General features: G+C 38.2%; 1 protein-coding gene across 1 annotated transcript in view; it reads left to right on the top strand.

Annotated features, from left to right (window-relative positions):
- Positions 1-20835, top strand: part of LOC127447285 (glypican-6-like) — a 78202-nt gene extending 57367 nt beyond the window's left edge. Inside the window, exons 7-9 of the mRNA XM_051709061.1 lie at positions 15300-15436; positions 18301-18476; positions 19567-20835. Coding sequence (XP_051565021.1) covers positions 15300-15436; positions 18301-18476; positions 19567-19757 — 504 coding nt within the window. The 3' untranslated portion in view covers positions 19758-20835. The remainder of the gene's footprint in view (positions 1-15299; positions 15437-18300; positions 18477-19566) is intronic.
- Positions 20836-21098: the final 263 nt, after the last annotated feature.

Below are 21098 nucleotides of genomic sequence, written 5' to 3'. Positions count from 1 at the left end.
TGGACTTGTAGTCAATGATAAATTGTAGTTATTGAACTCAAATAAAAAAATAATTAATTCTTATAATTTTATTACTATAACTTTGGAAGCAGGGATAAAGGATCACATTTGACAAACGTAGTCAACACTTTCACTTCAGTTTGTGTATAAATTGTGAAAATGTATAGAGATTATTTCATTGTATTCCCATCGTGCTGTAGAAAGGATCAAGATTATGTCAAGGAAATTAAATGAATAATTTCATTTTTTTGTCATAGGTGAAAATCATGTGTGGCACACAGCTTTGCTAATTTACACTGGTTAATAATTATTATATATTGCATGTTAAATAATAATGATATATGCAATTATTATAATATATAACATATTATAATTATATATAATAACTATGAAAATTACTATATATAACAATCTTGTCTAATAATGTAATTATATATAATAATTATCTATATAATAGGCTAATTAAAATATAGTGTATATGTCAAAATTATAACATGATTTTAATTGTTGGATGCAGTTGAGAGTCAAGACATCTGAGGTGGGGCAGGACAAAATTATTTCTTAAAATTAAAATTTGAAAAGGGTGGTGTGGGGCATTTGGTGTGTTAAAAATGACCTACTTTTCATGCTAGATTAATTTGATGTTAAATAAAAAATAATCTAAAATTTCCAATAGTTCTCACAACAGAAACACTGTATTTGTGCCTCTAATGCAGGGGTTCTCAACGGGGGCGGTACCGCCACCTAGTGGGTGTTCAAAGGGTGTCAGGGGGCGCTGAGAGAAAATTAGAAGAGAGGGGGGCATTAGGTTACAAATGGGGGGCGTTTATCAGTCATGTTAATCAAATCTATCGTCAAGTTCCTGTTTGCATTAAAATGTTAATCTAGACTGACTCCATTATACGGGTTGGTATTCATTTGTACTGTGGTTCATCTGATTCTGAAGTCTAGCGACACATCTGAAGTATCTGGTTCAGCAGTGTCAAATACACAGGCAAAGTCACAACCACCACTAATGCACCTGTATGACTCTGTAGGTGGATACAGCTCAATGGACAGAGCAGCGCGAGCGCAAAGCAGGTGCGTTTTTACTCACAGACCAGTCTCGAGTTCTTAAACGCGCACCTCTGATCATTACAGTGCTGTGAGAACTCTTGAATTTATTCTAGTAACACTATCTGCACTTTAGGCAGAAATGGATTCATAATACATAGTATCATATCACTACTTCAGCTCTATTAAATTTGTCCTAGGCTACATTAGGGGAGTGAGGGAATATAAGATTTTTTTTTTACAACTTATAAATATTTATATTTTGTATTTATTGTTTTCACATGTGTTTAGAGTAGGCCATAGTCTGTTTAATAGAAATCATGTTACATCTAACTACGGTAGTGAAGAAGATTCATGCTTCCATGTGTTTACTAAGGTCTTGTTACAAATACCACTGTTAAAACTATAAAAATAAATAAATACATTTCAATTTTTTCTAGATGACAAAGAAATGTGTAAATCCTAAAAAACAAAAATAGGCTAAATATTTTTGTTTGAGTGTAAGGAAATATAACTGATTTTGTTTGCTTTCAGAAATTCCAAGAGATGACTCATTTGAATCAATAAGAACCTGATGAAAGGAGTTCCAACTCAGTCACGCTGTTAGAATAATCATAAATTACTTTTTATAGATGTTATAGATTACCTTACTGTTGATGATACCAGTATATTTACATCTGCATCTAACTCAAAATCAATGCTGTAATGTAGAATGAGCATAGAATGGGACAAAATATGCAATATTATTGGTCTTTTCACGTATTTTTGAAACATGATAACAATACCACTTTTATTATTAGTTTCTGTCTTCGCATTTTCATTTTATAGGCCCCAGATATAGCCCTCCATCTGCTTGGATAAGGGAATGAAGTAGGGGGGCGTTCATCAAAAAAAGGTTGAGAACCACTCTTCTAATGCTTTTAAAACAAGTAACGGCACAGCAAACTACTCTATTCCTTCATGAAAAAATTATAGTTGAATGCTAAGTTCAGGGCAGAATACATACAATGATATAAATATTTTCTAAATGCTATGCCATTCATATATATATATATATATATATATATATATATATATATATATATATATATATATATATATATATATATATGCCCATTACCTTTTTGAACTGTTGCCTTCTGGCTGATGCTTCAGAGCTCTGAGCATCAGAACCGTCAGGCACAGGAACAGTTTTTCCATCAGGCTATCCATCTCATGAACAGTTAAATTGTCCCATTGAGCAATAACTATGTGCAATACACAGTTTAGTCATTTTTATATTTATCCAACACATCCAACCTCTTCTGACATTTCATTCATCTGAAAAAAAAAAAAAAAAAAAAAATTGGCACAGTACGTAACAGATAACAGATTTGTATTAGATTGCACTACGTATGTGTATGTGTGTATGTATGTATGTGTGTGTCTGTGTGTGTATGTACGTATGTGTATAACTATTTTTTATTTTGTATTATTATCTATGTCTTGCTGCTGTTTTTGTATTGTTGTACACTGGAAGCTCCTGTCACCAAGACAAATTCCTTGTATGTGTAAGCATATTTGGCAATAAAGCTGATTCTGATTCTGATATATATATATATATATATATATATTTTATTAATATTTTATTAATTTTAAAATTATGATTTTTTTTTTTCTTTTTTTGTGGAACAGTTATGGTCATTCATGTTTTATTTTGGTCATGGCTTTATTTACTCAAGCTCAAAGTAGACAGATATTCATTATAGATTGTGCATGAATATAATTATCACTTTCAAGATAAACCACACAAAAATAAACATGACAAGGCTAGATTGCATATTTTGTGCTTTGCTGATTGCAGCCTGACAAACAGAGTCTGCAGTCAGCCAAACAGCTGTCAGTGTGCTACCAGAATGATCCAAACTCATGTTGTTTTCTGTCAAATGAAAGGGATGTTGTTTAGTTATTCATAAAGGATGCTGGAGCAGCTATTGGCGTACAGATCCACATTAACATGTAAAGCTGATATTGATTTTATTGTGGGTGTGGGCTTGAAAAAGGGAATCAAGAATTTTCTCTTTGCTTTTATCAATTGCTTCATAGTCTAGCTTTGAGCCCATTGACAATGTTAATCTACAGAATACATTCCTACGCTTTTCCTGCATATAGCCCCAGAAGTGCATGACCTGAATGCTGCTATCTTTTCATAATCACTCTGAAAGGGTACTGCTGTTTAAATTGGTGTTGATCATTCAGCTGATTATACACTGAAAAAAAAAAAAAAAACTTACAGTAGACGGAAAACTAGAGAAAACATGAGTTGTGGAAAATTGTATGTGATCTAGAAGCTTTATACAGCATGCATGCCATTGAAAATACTGTAATTCTATCCCTCACAGCCTCAATTTTATTCCTGTCAAAAGTGAAATATGGTGCTACTCTGAATGAGGTCTAGCGTCACTATTTAAAGGAATGTTTCATTTGTATTTTTTAAATGCAGAAATCATGCATGGGACACAGTTAAACATTATATTTTTAGTAATTAAAATTAGTTAATAATTAAAAATATATATATTTTTTACATTTATATGTCAAAATTATGACGTTGTTGAATTATTTTTATTTTGATCTGGAATTAAATATCGATATATAATTTTTAATAATGAAAATAAATAGTTTTATAATATAATAATAATAATAAATAAATATGGTGTTGAACATATATATATATATATATATATTTTTTTTTTTTTTTGCAGTGTAAATACTTTATACATAAGAACACATTTTTGATTTTTGTTTTACTTTTACTTGAAATACATCATACTACAAAATCACAATGTTATAAATCATGGCAAGAATAACACATTTATTTTTTATTCATAACACATTTCTTGAATCTTTACCTATATACAAGGTCTTTTAGTTGAAATATTGTCTCGTAATATACCTGTCGTAACCTCCGTTCCCTGATGAAGGGAACGAGACGTTGTGTCGATGTAGTGACACTAGGGGTCGCTCTTGAGAGCCCTGAACACCTCAGATCTTTGAGAAAAGGCTAACGAGAAATGGCGAGTGGAATTTGCATGCCACTCCCTCGGACATACGGGTATAAAAGGAGCTGGTTCGCAACCACTCATTCAGGTTTTGTGCTGAGGAGTCGAGACAGGGTCCCGGCCATTTCAGCGGGTAATACAGCGTTGTGGCAGGGGGGACACAACATCTCGTTCCCTCCATCTGGGAACGGAGGTTACGACAGTAACCGAGACGTTCCCCTTCTGTCACTCACTCGACATTGTGTCGATGTAGTGACATTAGGGGTCCCTATACGAAATGCTACAACTAGCTGAACCGTGTTACGTGGACTGCCAGTGCCGGTGCAAGCAAGCTGCTGCATGCATAGTAGCAGGTACACCGGTCTGCACGTAGCCTCCCCCAATGCCCCAAAAAACGTCGTATAGTTCCCCACATCCCTGGGGGGGGGGGGGGGAGAGATGTATCTAGTATGGAAGCAGGCCGCGCCAGCCGCGGCCTTTTCAATCTATGTTTTCTCTCCACAGAGTATTCAGTTACTCAGCTGGGGCCATTTTAACGCTTAATATATGCAGCAGGGAAGGTGTTCTTTTCCTATCCTATTCTTTCAGGGGGAAAAGAGCCAGCGGAGACCACATCCTGCCCAGAGGGGAGGTAACATGTGGCAAGCACGTCATGTGGGCTCAGAGCCACACATGGAAGAGGTGTGGTGGTAGGTCCTGCCTGAAAGGGGAGGAGCTCTACAAACACAGCGACCGGGACAGAAAGGGCTCTGTCGAAGGGAGATGCAGGTCTGCCAACAGGGAGACCGTACTGTGGAAAATACATCACAGGGGGTTACCGGAGTAACAGGCACCTGTGGAGCACCTACCTCACTAAGGGCATATTAGCACACGTACTGGTTCCGGCTGTGAATTCCTCCGCTGAATTTGTGAGCCACAGGGCTAGGGAGGAAGGACATCCAGGGTTCATGGGTTCGTGAACTTGCATGGGAAAAGAAGCACACATCTTCGCCACTTTGGAGGGGAAAGGCGCTATACGAAAGCGATACACCCGGCCAGCTGTCCGCATTCCCGAACTTACCTGTTCCTACCTGACAGAACACGGGACGAAACCGGCTCAACCCGGAGATTGTAAAATCTCACGAAGGTATTGGGTGTCACCCAGCCCGCTGCCCTGCAGATGTCTGCTAAAGAGGTGCCATGGGCCAGTGCCCATGAGGATGCCAGACTCCTTGTGGAGTGTGCTCGTATTCCCGAAGGGGCGGGCACAGCCTGGGCCTGGTATGCCATAGCGATGGCATCCACGATCCAGTGGGAAAGCCTCTGTTTGGAGACAGCATTCCCTTTCCGCTGTCCGCCAAAGCAGACAAAGAGCTGCTCAGAGCGTCTAAAGCTTTGCGTGCCAACCAAGCAGATGCACAAAGAACGCACCAGACACAGCAACGACATGGCTGGGTCTGCCTCCTCCTGGTGCAGCGCTTGCAGGTTCACCACCTGAACCCTGAAGGGGGTTGTGGGAACCTTGGGCACATAGCCCGGCCGGGGTCTCAGGATTACGTGAGAGTCACCTGGACCAAACTCCAGGCAGGTATCGCTGACAGAGAATGCTTGCAGGTCCCCGACCCTCTTGATGGAGGTGAGCGCAGTCAGGAGGGCCATTCAACTCGACTGACTCCGCTGTGGCGTTGAGGTTGCCTGGGATGTGAGTGGCCCACAGCGACCTCAGTCGCCGCTGACTCCATAAGAGGAGACGGCAGGCGAGTTGCGACATGCGACATGAGCGTAAGCCGCCTTGGCAAATTATATACGCTACTGTTGCTGTGTTGTCCGCCTGGACCAACACATGCTTGCCCCGGATCAATGGCAAAAGCCTCCGCAGGGCGAGCAATACTGCCAGCAACTCGAGGCAGTTGATGTGCCAACACAGTCGCGGTCCTATCCAGGAGCCAGTGGCTGCATGCCCGTTGCATACGGCACCCCAGCCTCACTTGGAGGCGTCTGTCGTAATGACGACGTGCCTGGACACTTGCTGTAGGGGAACTCCTGCCCATAGAAATGCAAGGTCTGTCCAAGGGCTGAACAAGTGGCAGCAGATCGGCGTGATGGCCACGTGATGTGTGCCGCGGCGCCGTGCCCATCTCGGGACTAGAGTCTGAAGCCAGTATTGAAGCTGTCTCATATGCATCAACCCTAGTGGCGTGACTGGCGCAGAGGATGCCATGTGCCCAGGAGCCTCTGAAAGTGTTTCAGTGGAACCACTGTTCTCTGCTTGAACAACTTCAGGCAGTTCAGCACCGACCATGTGCGCTCGATCGTGAGGCGTGCTATCATCGAGACTGAGTCTAACTCCATGCCGAGAAAAGAGATGCTCTGAACCGGGGAGAGCTTGCTCTTTTCCAAGTTGACCTGAAGCCCTAGCCGGCTGAGGTGCCTGAGCACAAGGTCCCTGTGTGTGCATAGCAACTCTCGAGAGTGAGATAGAATCAGCCAGTCATCGAGGTGGTTGAGTATGAGGACACCCACCTCCCTTAACGGGGAAAGAGCTGCCTCTGCGACTTTCTTGAAGATGCGAGGGGACAGGGACACACGCCAAATGCCGGACACATGCCAAAATGTGCTTTGGCATCAGCATCTTGAACGGGGATCTGTGCAAGGCCGGGTTCAGAACTCGCAGGTCCAAGATTGGACGCAACCCACCGCCTTTCTTCGGTACGATGAAGTAAGGGCTGTAAAACCCTTTCTTCATCTCGGCTGGAGGGACAGGCTCTATCACGCACTTGCGCAGAAGGGTCGCAATCTCCGCACACAAGGTGGTGGCTTTCTCACCACTCACCGAAGTGAAATGGACGCCGTTGAACCAGGGCGGGCGCCTGGCAAACTGAATCATGTAGCCGAGTCGGATGGACCTGGCCAGCCACCGCGACAGGTTGGAAAGCGCTAGCCACATGTCCAAGCTCTGGGCGAGGGGCACTAAGGGGACGATCGCATTTAACATACCTGTGGGTGGGGCCTTGCGGTGGGAGGGAGCGGCGCCCCGAACCCAGGAACCAATCATCTAGCCGTGAGGGCTCAGGGGGTCACGCAGCGGCCCGGGCAAGCATGGCGGTCATCTCGGCATCAGCCTCAGACTGGGTGGGCTGACACGAAGGTGGCAGCCCAGTTGAGTCCTCGGCGTCTGATATCGCTAGTATGCTCTCTGATGCAGTGATCGAGCACTCATCCCACTCCGGAGCTCCGAAAAGGACATTAAGCTGGCCCTGGGGCGAGCTGGTCTCCTCTCGCCGAGGGCAAACGAGCGTGCTGGGGAATGGGAGGTCTGTGGGGATTTACCCGGCGGTGGGCAGCCAGAGTGGCTTTCCCCCGGAAGAAGGCAATGAGAACATGAACCATCCACGAATGCTGCCTCAGTGTGATTGCCACCCAGACACGTGAGGCAGCGCCTGTGGCCGTCGGAAGCGGAGAGATAGCGACAGCATCCAGGAATCACACAAAGACGGAAAGGCATCTTTATAAAGACGCGTCTTTAAAAAGACGTTCAACGTCAATGTGTGTGCTCTAATAGAGAAAATATACTCTTTAGCAGGAATATACACTCTTTTAGCACTGTCGAAGCACCCAGGGGCGAAATCTGCACTCGTCGTGCAGAAGGAGAGAAATCTGCTGGAAATGCGCCATATATCCAACAGCATACGCTTCTTAAGAGGTGAATGGAACAGCAGTAGTATTCAGCTCACTGATAGTACAACCGCTCGGCTCCCAAGAAAAAATCTGAATGAGTGGTTGCGAGCCAGCTCCTTTTTTACATCTATGTCCGGAGGAGCGGCATGCAAATTCCACTCGCCAATTCTCATTGGCCTTTTCTCAAAGATCTGAGGTGTTCGGGGTTCTCAAGAGCGACCCCTAGTTTCACTACATCGACACAACTTCAAGTGAGTGACAGAAGGGGAACTCATACTATACGACCCGCCGGCGAGTCCAAAGGGGGCGCTATATCATGAAAAATTGTTAAAGTCTTCTTATACATAAGTCAGGCATGTGAGGTATCATTTGAAAACTTAGAATCTGAACTTTTCAATCAATTCTGCATTTATGTTACTTAAAATAAAAAAAAAATAAAGCCTCAAAACATTTGTGTTGAAAATTAGCATCCCCTCAGAGGTAGTGGAGTAGAAATATTTATATAAAAATAAAAATCCTTCACATAGCACATAAATGGACAACATCTCTTTTATGCTCCGATAACTGCTGTTGTAAGCCCCAAATACCTAATAACTTTATATCTGCTTTTATCTTAGGAAGTATTCTTAAAAATGAGCCATTGTTTACTTGTCTGTGAACTTGCTTGGCTAAATAATCCAATGTTATATCTTAGATGTCCAGAACAAAATATGCCATCCAGAAAGAAAAGCATGCAAACAAATCATCAGAAAAATATGTTTTTGACTATTGATGATAAACATGTTATATATCATTGCAAAGGGGAGGATCTCAGCTTTAGAATGGCACCTAGATTGAGCTTCTCTTCTACTTAGAGGCTGAGATATAAAATGAAACAATAAGGATGGTGCATGAACTGAAAATTAGACTGAATGTCTATGGATGAACACATCTGTGAGGGCTAAAATGTGTTAGAGCGCCACCTACATTTCAGATCTGTATATTGTAATGGAATGTGATAGAGAATGCTTGCTGCCATATGGTGGAATAAAATGAGACTTTTCAAAGTGAGGTAGAGTGAACAGAACCAGAATTACATGCTTACAAATTTAGGACGACAAAAGTATATTTCTTGATTTTTTTCTACTTTTACTTAAGATATCTCATACTACACAATCTCTTAAAGTTATAAGTCATCACAAGAATAAAAAATGTCAAAGGTATTTTTATACATAACACATTTCTTGATTCTTTAACCGTATTCAAGGTCTATTAGTTGAAATATCCCATACTATACAATCTCTTAAACTTATAATAACGGCAAGAATTACACATTTCCAAGATATTTTTTTATACATAAGTACAAATTTCCTCATTCTTAACCCAGATTTGACATTATTTTAGTTTAAATATCTCTTACTATGCAATCTTTTAAAATTATACCTGTAAATAATGGAGCGGATAAAACATTTCTAAGGTATTATATTCAAGCCCCTTCACTAGCAATGATCCTGAGCTGTGACGTCATAGGAAAAGGGAAGAAAATAGATAAAAAATATATATTTCTTGTGAAAAGACGGCTCATTTGAACGGCCGTCAATGGAGAAAAATGCTTTTTTTTTGCCCCATAAATGTGTAGTTACATCATCTACCAGAGGCTAACAGGCCTATACCAACTAGTCGAACCTTGACCAGGACATCTGAAGTAGCTTTTAGGTAGACAATCTCTGAAGTGCCTATTTTGTAGCTGTAAAGATTTTGTTGTGGTAGCATGTAAAATCACATTTGAAATGGAGCAGTGTGAAGAATCAAGAATAGCTGAAGTATGAAAATATTCTGACTGTTGTACTTCATTTCTGTCAATATGCTAATAATGAGCACTGCCTTTATTTTGATAAGATATCTTTGTTCCTCAAGAGACCAGGCAGACCATCCAGACAGAAGGTTTTGACAGTGATTACTCCAGAAGCAGCATGGAGCATCATTTTAATCCTCTTTATTTCCAACAGTTTTTCCATACTTGTAGCCTAAAGGCAAATCGGCCAAAGCAGAGAATCTTGAAATGGAGTCATCATCACTATAATGTCATCTGACCATGCTAGAGGACCTAAGTTGATAAATTCAGACAGCCACGATGAATGTATTGGTCTATGTGTGCAATGTATTACTGGCCCATGCGTGGAGTTTTGGAGAGCTAGGGAGTACTGATGATGTGATTGTTTTGAGACTCATAGTGACAGCTATGAGAATATTTTGAATATTCACAGACAGCTTAAAGTGTTGACATATAGTGATAAAATGTGTATTTTTCTTTAAATGCTTAGATTTAAATGTTTTATGAAACATTTTCATAAAAAATGAAACATACTCTTTAAAAGCCTGCTGTCGTAAAATACGATAAGTACTGTTCTGGTTCTCCAGTTTGAAGTATCCCAGACCGGGTATTTTCAACTTTGAAAACTATGCAAAAAATATCAATATCTTTAATTATTTTGAGGGTTATAGAGGAAGACATAAAGAGACTGGCGTGATACATCCTGAAAATTATTTGTTGTATCTTCCTGCTGGTCAGCGAGTTTACTCTGAAATTTTAATGTAAAAACACGAAGACTGTAGCTTTACAAGCTGCATAATGGCCATATATATGATATATGGAAGATATACTGTATTTCTGTCACTCCTATTTATATATCCCAGTCTCTCTTACTCAATCTCGCTGGCATTTAGCGATCTGTTGAACTTTATCTGCAGTAGTTCTTTAATGCTGGAGGTCACTGTCAGCCCTTGTATATCTCTCTCTGACTCTCTTCGAATGCTTTCCAAATCCATGTAACCTTCCAATGGTATTCAAAAATGGCACCTTCCTTTGGTATTCATGGTCAGTTTTGACTGGAAGGTTTTTTGATGATGATAATGATACAATTTTCTCTTCACTGTAGTGAGAACAATAATATTATGCATTTATTTTGGGATTTTATGCTATTTTTATCTTATATACAAGTACATTTTTAAATTTTACTATATAAACAAATAAGCAAATTTTTTTGAAAAAAAAAAAAAAAAAATGATCTGAACCTACACTTCTATAAGTTGAAACATGAAGAAAATATGAGAATGTGACATGCAGATTGCTTTCATCTGGTGAACTAAATATAAATAACATGACTAGTAACAGACAGCAGATGTCTACTGTGTAGTCTGATGGCTTGATGTAAATGCATAATAATGTCAAGAAAATGAACATCACGAAACAGAAATGAACTAAAAATTTGAGTACATTTATATATATATATATATATATATATATATATATATATATATATATATATATATATATATATATATATATTTTTTTTTTATTTTTTATTTTTTTACTCCACTACCTCTGGGGGGATGCTAATCAGAGTAAAACGCTTTATTTCTGAGTGTGTGTTTAGCATTGTGGCTGATTTATTGATTTTATTTGACAAATGTAAAAGAATAACGTTGTGTTGAACTCTCACCAGTTAATTTGTGTGTATGTGTGTATGTTTGTGTGAGTGGATGTTTATGTTTTGCACTGAGGATGTTTCAGAGTCTCACCCTGTAATTTCTGTCTGTCTGTTTTTTTTTTTTATTTTAATTTTTTTTTTTAATTTTTTTTTTTTCTGCATTGTGGCTGATTTATTGATTGTAATTGATAGATTTAAAAAATGCTTTGTTTTTTAGTCTTTCCAATTCATTTTCAATTGTCTGTGAATACCAAAGGTGTTGCTTTTTTTTTTTTTTTTTTTTTTTTACAACCACTTAGACTTGTCGAATCAAGCCCATTTTTCAGATGGCAAATGGAGGAAAAGTCACCAAGTCTTGTACTGCTCTGATAAAGGAAACAATTTTTATACAATTTTAACCATTTATTTTGATCAAAAATGAACGAATACCATAGGAGGGTTAAAGTAAAGAGAGATGCACATTGAACATGTTGTATTTGTTGTTAGTTGTATGTTTACTTGACTAGCACGGGCACAGTCAACAGGAAAAAAAATTTTTGCAACCCATTTTACTGCAAAAGGAACTAAAGCAACACAATTTTAGAACATTTTATCGAAACTTAATTTCTATCCATATAAATGTGTAAAATGGAAGTTTACTTAATCCATTTGAGTTGGGACAACATAAATACTTTTTGTGCTGTTAATGTAGCATTGATGAAACTGGGCAGGGGATTTCCATTTTCCAGCATGGGACTCGATAGGGATAGTAAATGTTAAAATGAAGTGTTATTTTATTAGATAAATATAAAAGGGCATACTTGTTAGTGATTAATGTTTTGTTATGTTGAGATTTAGAAGAGGTTCTGTTATGTTGGTGTTTTGGGGGTTACCATTATGGTGAAGAGTGGAGCTTGAGCTAACGATGAGGACAGGTAGATGTCATACATGAAAATGATTGCTTGCTTCATTGAGCTAATGTTGTGCTAATCATAGCATAGTTACTAAACTACACTCTGTAGTGCTTCCAACCAGCATGTTTTTAGCATGCTAACATTCACTTTCACTAATAGTACATAAAGAAATAAAAGAGATTTATTTGAGTTACACTGACACAACTAATTTTTGTTGAGTTTACCCAGTTCAGCTAGGTTTTGTCTACACAAAGCGTTTGTCTTGAGATTACATAGTAATTTTAAGTTAAGAAAACTCATTTCAAACATGTGGAACCACTGTCCATGACTGAATCAAGTTCAGCCAAAAAGCTATTTTTTATTTATTTATTTATTTATTTTTATTTCAAGTAAAACAGAATGTTAAATAAGATAAAATAATGGGATTTGATTTTATCCGTTGGGAATTTATTGTATGGTAAAAGGTCGGCGACACTCAAAAATATCATTTTTAAGATATACGCATTTCAGTTTCATAACAAAAATACATAAAATTGAATAGAGTAATCTTTAACAAAATAAAAAATAAATAAATAAAAAAAAACGTAATATTTTAAATTTTATTAATTTAATTTAGTTAAAATCAATTTGATGGAATTTTGTTATGAAACTAAAATGCGTAAATCTTAAAAATAGGCTAAAATCGTTTTTTGAGTGTACATAACAGAATGGAGTCAGGTGGTTGGAGGGGAGGAGCTGTAAAGTAAGAGGGATTCGTGATGTCAGCCAAAAAGGAAACTCTTTTTAGAGACGGAGCAAGTTATTACATTTTGATAAAAGATTATGAAGACTTTTTTCCTGGAACAATTATGCACCAATAAATCAAACACAATAAGACCAGGAACATGTACAGTATTTCAGTAAATGGGGTCAATTTTGATTTCATATAATCTTAAAAAAAAAAGAAAAAAAAAGAAAATACAGAAGGTTTTTCCCTATGTGTAAAGAGTTCTCAGACTGAGAATAAAGATGTATTAATTCATTTAGTAGAGTACATTAATGAATAGTTGACTGTTTTTTTTTTTTTTTTTTTGGTTTGTTTTTTTATCCATATGAAAGCACATACAATGTAAATATAACTAACTGAGTTATCATTTGTCAAAAGTTAAATGTAGTTCATTTTTGCATTGTTTATTAAATCATGCAGGAATAGGACAATAGCACAGTCAATATGTGAATTCTTAAAACATATTTACTTTGTCTACCGACTTCACTACGTTGTTATAAAACACAAACCAGTGTAAAACTAGATCACAATAGCTGTACTGACAAATGTGTAATAGTTCATACAAAACATCCACAAAAGTGTCATTTCCTATTTCATTTACAAAAGATATGAATGTCCAGACTGCAGCACAGGTTCACCCATGTGGGAATGATCAGGATACATTTTCATTTTAAAAGTTCATGTTGTACTCATTGTTGTACTTGCCATTCGAATCACTTCTACAAAAAGGGTCAGTGAAGAAAGCTAAAAATATATATAATTCTATACGTTTACACTATGGTTAAATGGTTAAACAATTAAAAGAATAGTTCACCAAAACATGAAAATTCTGCCATTTTTTCTTCTGTGGAACGAAAAAGAAGATTTTAGGCTAAATGTTACCATTCACTTTAATTACATTTTTTTTTTCTCTCCATACAATGAATGAATGATGACTTACTGTATACTGTAGGCTGTTTGTCCATAACATTTTGTTAAATATCTCTTTTTGTGTCCCATGTAAGATATGAAATTGTCACGGTCCTGTCACTCTGTCAGGGTTTTTGTCTAACAGGACCGTGGCATCATCGTCCCATGTCTGTCCTTTGTTTCGTTGTCTGTCTTCATGTGAGTGCACAGCTTTGTTTTTTTCCCTGCCGTGCGCTCTTCGGTCTGTCTTGTGTTTCATGTCTGGAGTATGGTGTCTGGATCCTGACTTCCCTGTCTGGTTCGGTTTCGGTCTGTGTCGGGATCCAGACACCCATGCTCCATGTTCTGTCTGTTATTGACGTGAGTGCATTGCGCTTATGTCATCTTGGAGGCATGCACTCATGTCAATAGTTCATGTCTGTCTCTCGCGAACACGGGTGCGCCTCGCTTTGTACTCACATTGCGCTGTGCGCCCAGGTCGCGAGCTGTCTCGTGTTTCATGTCCGGAGCATAGTGTCTGGATCCTGACTTCCTTGTCTGGTTCGGTTTTGGTCTGTGTTGGGATCTGGACACTCATGCTCCATGTTCTGTCTGTCTTTGTGCCTGTCTTTCGTGACCACGGACGCACCTTGTGCTCCCAGCTCGCACGCTGTCTTCACGTTGTGCTGTGGTTCGGTCACTTTGGTCTGAGGTGTTGGGTGTGTGTGTGGCCGAACTCTCACACAGGTGTCCTGTCTCGTTTTGTCGTATGTTGCATGCATCGCCTGATGTTTGCGTCGTGATGTACACTCAGGTTTTGTTTAGTGTGGGAATGCATGGCATCACTTTGTTGCTGTTGCTTTGCATTCTCTCATATTGTTTGTCAGCTGGCATGGGCGTATATTTCCTTATTGTCTTGGCGATGTGCGCTCATGCCATCGGGTGTTTTGTTGTCTTGTGAGAGCATGTGGCTTTGTTTTGTTCCTGCATCGCCATGTGTCTCTCTGTCTTACATCATAACCCGCCTCCTTGTTTGCCCATTATTAGTTTATAAGTCTCACCTACCTTGTCTCATTATCCTGTTGATTTCTCTCCCTATTTAGTCTCCCCGTGTGTGCTGTCCAGTGCCAGTTCATCTTGTGTGTTTGTGTGTTCAGTCGGTGTGCGTCTTGTGTTTCCAGTCGGTCTTGCTTCCCGTCCCAGTCCTATTCGGTCCGGTTGGTCCTGACTTCCCATTACCCTCTGCCCCAGCCCTGGATTATTCGTTTTCCCCTACAGGGATGTTTATGTTTGTTTTCCCCCTTGTGGGAGTTTTGGTATGATTTTTGATTTATTTTTGTATATAAATAAATTCCTTGTTTTTTGAATCTCTGCAATTGGGTCCTGAGCCTCATCATTCCCTACTCCGGTGACATTAAATAATACGGGTTTGGAACAAAATGAGGATGAGTAAATGATGACAGAATTTCCATTTTGGGTAAACTATCACTTTAAGTGCACAACTATTTATTTTAATCAATATTTCGTCATACAGGTGATTGACATGAAGGAGAAGTTGAGGCAGTTCAGGAAGTACTGGTCATCACTCCCGGAATCCATATGTCAGGAGGAACATGTGGCAGCAGCAGACGGTGTTGAGGATGACTGCTGGAATGGCATTTCCAAGGGCAGGTAACAACGGTGCATTAATGCAAGAGATCATCTGTTGTGCTGTTGACTTATGGATTAACAGCAGTGATGGGCAGTAGCTACAAATAGCGAAGCTATTAGCTTAACTACATTTCTGAGTAGCGAGGTGGTAGCTTCGCAAGTTTTTCAATCAAGTAGCTTTTCAGTAGCGAAGCTATATTTTTGACTAGGTAGCGGTGTAGTGTTGAGAAAAGCTACACTGCTACATCCTGCCTTGTACCCGGTGTTTACTATCGGCAGTTTTGAATCAGAACTAAAGATGTCCGAATGGTTTGCCAGTGATGAAGAAGGTCTTTATAAAGTTCAACACGTTCGCAGCTTGTAAACGACTTCTGCAGGTAAATACATTTTCCAACTAAAAGAGTATCAAAACACGTATTAGCCTACATGAAGACACATAAAAAAGCATGTGCCATTACCTGGACGCACTATATTAATACAGTGGTAGGCTATATGAATATGGTAATCATATATCAATTTACCATGGTAGCAGCATGGTATTCTTTGAAGTACTTTGAAGCATCATGCAAATACAGAATGGTACATAAATATGGTAATTGTATATCAAAGTACATTGGTATTACCATCTGATACCATCAGAAATCACATTGTTATTGCCCAGATGTGCACCACACACACACACACACACACACACATATCCTTATGACATAAAGATTTTTATATTGTACGAACTATAGATTCTATCCCCTAACCCTACCCCTCACAAAAAACTTTCTGCATTTTTACATTTTCAATAAAACATCATTTAGTATGTTTTTTTTAAGTGATTTGAAACCACATTTATTGCATAATACCATAGTACTTACCAGTTTGTAACCTAAAAAAAGTCCTTGTAAACCACTTAAACCTGCCCACACACACACACACACACACACACACACACACACAAAACACATCCACACACACATACACACACACACACACACACATATACACAAACACACACACACATACACAAACACACACACATACACATACACACACACACACACACACACACACACACACACACACACACACACACACACACACAATAAATTTGGCCTTTGATGATGTATCCTGTAATTCTGTGTCTAGCTGCTGTATTTCTGTATTTTATAGATGAATATATAGATGAATATTATACTGTATGTACACAGAGTTTTTATACAGAAATGTGCAATGAAATTATGTTTAAATGGGTTTGTAGATGTAGTAGTCTAAATCTGAAAAATAAAATGTAAAAATAGTGACTTTAAATGTTGAACTGGGTTTGTATAAGTAGCATGTCTAAATATGAATTTACATGTTTCTTTTTTTTTTTTCTTTTTTTTGTTTTACGTGCACATACTGGCACATATTGCACCATACTGTATACTTGTATACTGTATTGCACTAAACTGTACCATGGCTTTGATTAACATCATGTGAATACGTCTTTTAGATGCTTTGTCTATGACGGGATGCTCCGTGCATCTGCGGTTGAAAAAAATATGAAGTAGCTTAAATGTAGCAAGCTAGTATAACTTGCTACTTTCTCTGAAGCTTTGAAGCTTTTGTAGCTTTGAAGTTAACATTTGCTGAGTAGCTTGCCCAACACTGATTATATATTTCGCTTTATAGTATCTAAAGTATCAATAGCAGTGGTAGCCTTTGAAAGATGTGAAGGACTTTTGCTTGAGACACATATGTAAGATAACCTTAGGTGCACTTAAATTGATAGTTCACCCAAAATGAGAATTCTGTCATCATGTGCCCACCCTCAGTCACCATTCACTTTCATTATATATATATATATATATATATATATATATATATATATATATATATATATATATATATATATATATGTATATATAGAGATGCAATGAAAGCGAATGGTGACTGAGACTAACATCTCCTTTTGTGTTCCACTTAAGAAAGTCATATGGGTTTGGAACAACATGAGGGTGAGTAAATGATGACAGAATGATTTTTTTAAATAACACTAGATTTTAAAAAGTTTTAAGACGACTCTTTAGGTTTCAGGCAGGGGCGTAGATACTATCTGAAAACTGGGGGGACCCATTCGAAATTTCGTCAGCCTCTCTTCACAATATGACAGGTTTTATTGTTTTATTATTTATTTATTTTTTTAGAATATGTGTATCAGGGGCCTGGTTAGCTCAGCGAGTAAAGACGCTGACACCAAACCTGGAGTCATGAGTTTGAATCCAGGGCGTGCTGAGTGACTCCAGCCAAGTCTCCTAAGCAACCAAATTGGCCCGGTTGCTAGGGAGGGTAGAGTCACATGGGGTAACCTCCTTGTGGTCACTATAATGTGGTTCTCGCTCTTGGTGGGCGCTGGTGAGTTGTGCATGGATGCCGCGGAGAATAGCGTGAAGCCTCCACACGCGCTATGTCTCCGTGGTAACGCTCAACAAACCATGTGATAAGATGCGCAGATTGACGATCTCAGACACGGAGGCAACTCCGCCACCCGGATTGAGGCGAGTCATTATGCCACCACAAGGACTTAGAGCGCATTGGGGATTCCAAAATCTTACAAATTGACTTAAACGAAATGTTGCATTTCATTATAAAGTTATCTGCCCAATGCAGAGTAACTCTCTGAAAATATTCTTGCCATCATCATTTTGCAGTATGTTGTTACAGTAGGTCTGATTATAGTGCATATTGACTCGCCAGGTTTAATGTGGCCCATTTGTATAATTAGGATTGATTCATTGATTGCTGAACATTTCCAATAAGAAAGGAGAATCAGAAAGGGGCAGTTAATTTTGGAGGATCAAGTCATGCGTAATTATAAAAGTACATTTGCACAACTACACTATTATTGTTTCCAGATATGTCCCTGAGGTTCATAAAGATGGATTGACCCAGCAAGTGAATAATCCAGAGGTCAGGGTTGATATAACCAGACCGGACACTCTGATTCGACAGCAGATTATGGCTCTAAGAGTCATGACCAACAAACTGAAGAACGCATATGATGGAAATGACATCTTCTTTCAGGATTCAAGTAAGTCACTATACTCATTTTTATGAATTCTACTCTTCAAAGTAAATTTGTACTATCATCATATTTTTGTTCTCAAGTTCTTGGGTAAACAAGCAAACGTAATCAAACCACACTGGAATACATGAGGTCAAGGGTCAGCTGTATTATGAGAGAAGATTTTTTACTAAAGGGCAATAGTATTTTTCACAGAAGTCAAGCCAAGTACATTATTTGTTGCCAAAAACAATGTTTTCAAATTTTTGTGTGTTATCTTTTCCATTTTTGTTGTTTCATGAATCGTTGTGTGCCTCATAATAATCGTTTTACTTTTTACACTTTGCTGAAAAGCCTGTAATATGCTGTTTACTGCAGACGTAAATTTAAAGAGAGACGTAGATTTTGTTTCGGTGGTTGTGACGAGGAAACATGTCCCGTTCAATGTGCCATTGTGACAACTTGCCCCATATAGTGTGACAACATGCCCCGCTAATGAAGTAAGCTGGCACAAAATGTCAACGTGTGTTCGATGAACCATATCTTTTTTACTGGGGGGCAATACAAATGTTTAATAGCTTTTTTTGAATGTGGCTATGTTTCCACTCGTTCCTCATTTTGTTTAAAAAAGCCACTTAGAGACACTTACAATGGAAGTCAATGGGGGTCAATCAGTAAACGTCAAAATACTCACTGTTTCAAAGGTATAGCCACAAAATGTAAACAATGTGCATGTTATCATGATTTTAGTGTGATAAAATCACTTACTAACCATTTCTGGTAAAGTTATATCTAATTTTGGACCAAAAATTGACCCCATTGACTACCATTGTAAGTAACCTCGATTTTTGCTTTTTTAAAGAAAGAAGGACTGAGTCAAAAGAATTATTTTGGTAATCAACATTATGCCACAAATGCTGTCGATTGAGCTTAACTCGTATTGAACCCATACTATTCCGTTAATGTGTATCATTTAAAAAAAGTGCATTAAAGTCTTACTTCACCAAGTACAACCCTAGCTGTGAATGGTATAGATGCCACATATGATCATTAACCTGGTACCTTGTAAACATGTCATAAACACAACCCCTCTCCCATCCCTACTGTCCCATCTCAGATGAAGAGAGCAGTGGTTCGGGCAGTGGCAGCGGTTGCACTGAGACATGCGTCACAGAATCAAACTCCATCGTCACAGAAGCTCCGTTTCAGGAAGCAGAGAAGGGCGATGAAGCGTCATCTTCCACTTCGACCGTCCAACCTACCCTCCTACTGCTGCTCCTCACTGTTCTGGTCCTGAAAGACCACTAGAGATAAAGTCTGCTGAGCTTCTCTGAGACTGATGCTGTTTATTATGCCTTATATCTAACTGGACCACTGAACTCAGTGATAAAATATCACTCAGCGGCAATTTGAATCATCTCATCTCAACGCAGCACAATGCTCTATTTTAAGATATAAACAGTTTTACCACTACGCATGTAGGAAGGCTAGGTTTGCGGAATCCTGCAGATTTTCATCGCTCGAATCATTTCGGTAGGAAATTCATAAACTGTGTTTGTCATGAACATTTGCACAGTTAGTCTTTAATTTGCACTAGCATCTATGCAGTTTGTGGGAACGTTTCTATAAATATGTAGAAGTTGGATGATTGTAAAAATAATGATGCCATTCCATAAAAAGAAACATAGATTTGTGGTATTATAAACTGATGTATCATTTTTTTTACTTTTGTTTTCTACCTAACTGGATCGGATGGGAATACGTAACACTTGTATCAACAATCAGTGTTTCGGGGAAACCAAACATTCTTGGTCATTTCAACTCCCTCATTTTAGCACATTGTTGTCTAAAAGTGTTTATATATTAACGTTTTTGCTTTTTGATCCCTTATGAAAGTCGTCCATCTCAGTATTGTGTTGTATTTGTCAGTAGAGCACTGAGCTTTTGTCTCAATGGACTGAATTATTGCTCTGTAATTATAAGTGGTGTTATAATATAGTTACTGCTACGCTTGTTCCTTTTTTTTGTGCACTCACTTGAAGTGTAGAGTTTGTTTCAATATTAGTCTTATAAGCATGTGCATTTAATTTAATTTTGATTATTTACTGCTTTCCCCCAGATTTTTATAAGAATGTAATGTGAGCACTTTGATATTAAGATGTGCAATGCAATTCGTTTTGTGTTTTGGTTTTCAGTTTCACCTTTGCTTTAGTTCGTTTTAATTGTGCATGAATAGTTTGTATTTTGTTTTTATTTTTTTGAAAATGGCTCTTTTTTAGTTTTAGGTTCGTTTTAGTTTTCATCCATTAACACCAAAAAATATCTGTTACACTTTAAAATAAGGTTGCATTTGTTAAAATGAGTTAATTACATTAGTTAATTTAACACTTACAGCACATATTTATCTTAGTTCATGTTATTTCCAACATTCTATATACTAGTAGATTTTTAACATTAAAAATAATGTTAATAAATGGTATATGTAAACATTAGTTAATGTATTATGAACTAAAATGAACTAAAATTGTAGATTTATGAATTACCAATGGTAACACTTTACAAATAACAGTTAACAACATTAGTTAACATGAACTAACGATACACAAAATTTTTACAGCATTTATAAATTTTTGCCAATGTGCATTTCAA

Source organism: Myxocyprinus asiaticus, chromosome 10 (genome assembly GCF_019703515.2).
Source record: "Myxocyprinus asiaticus isolate MX2 ecotype Aquarium Trade chromosome 10, UBuf_Myxa_2, whole genome shotgun sequence".
Taxonomy (NCBI): Eukaryota; Metazoa; Chordata; class Actinopteri; order Cypriniformes; family Catostomidae; genus Myxocyprinus; species Myxocyprinus asiaticus.
This window is presented reverse-complemented; position numbering and strand designations above follow the sequence as displayed.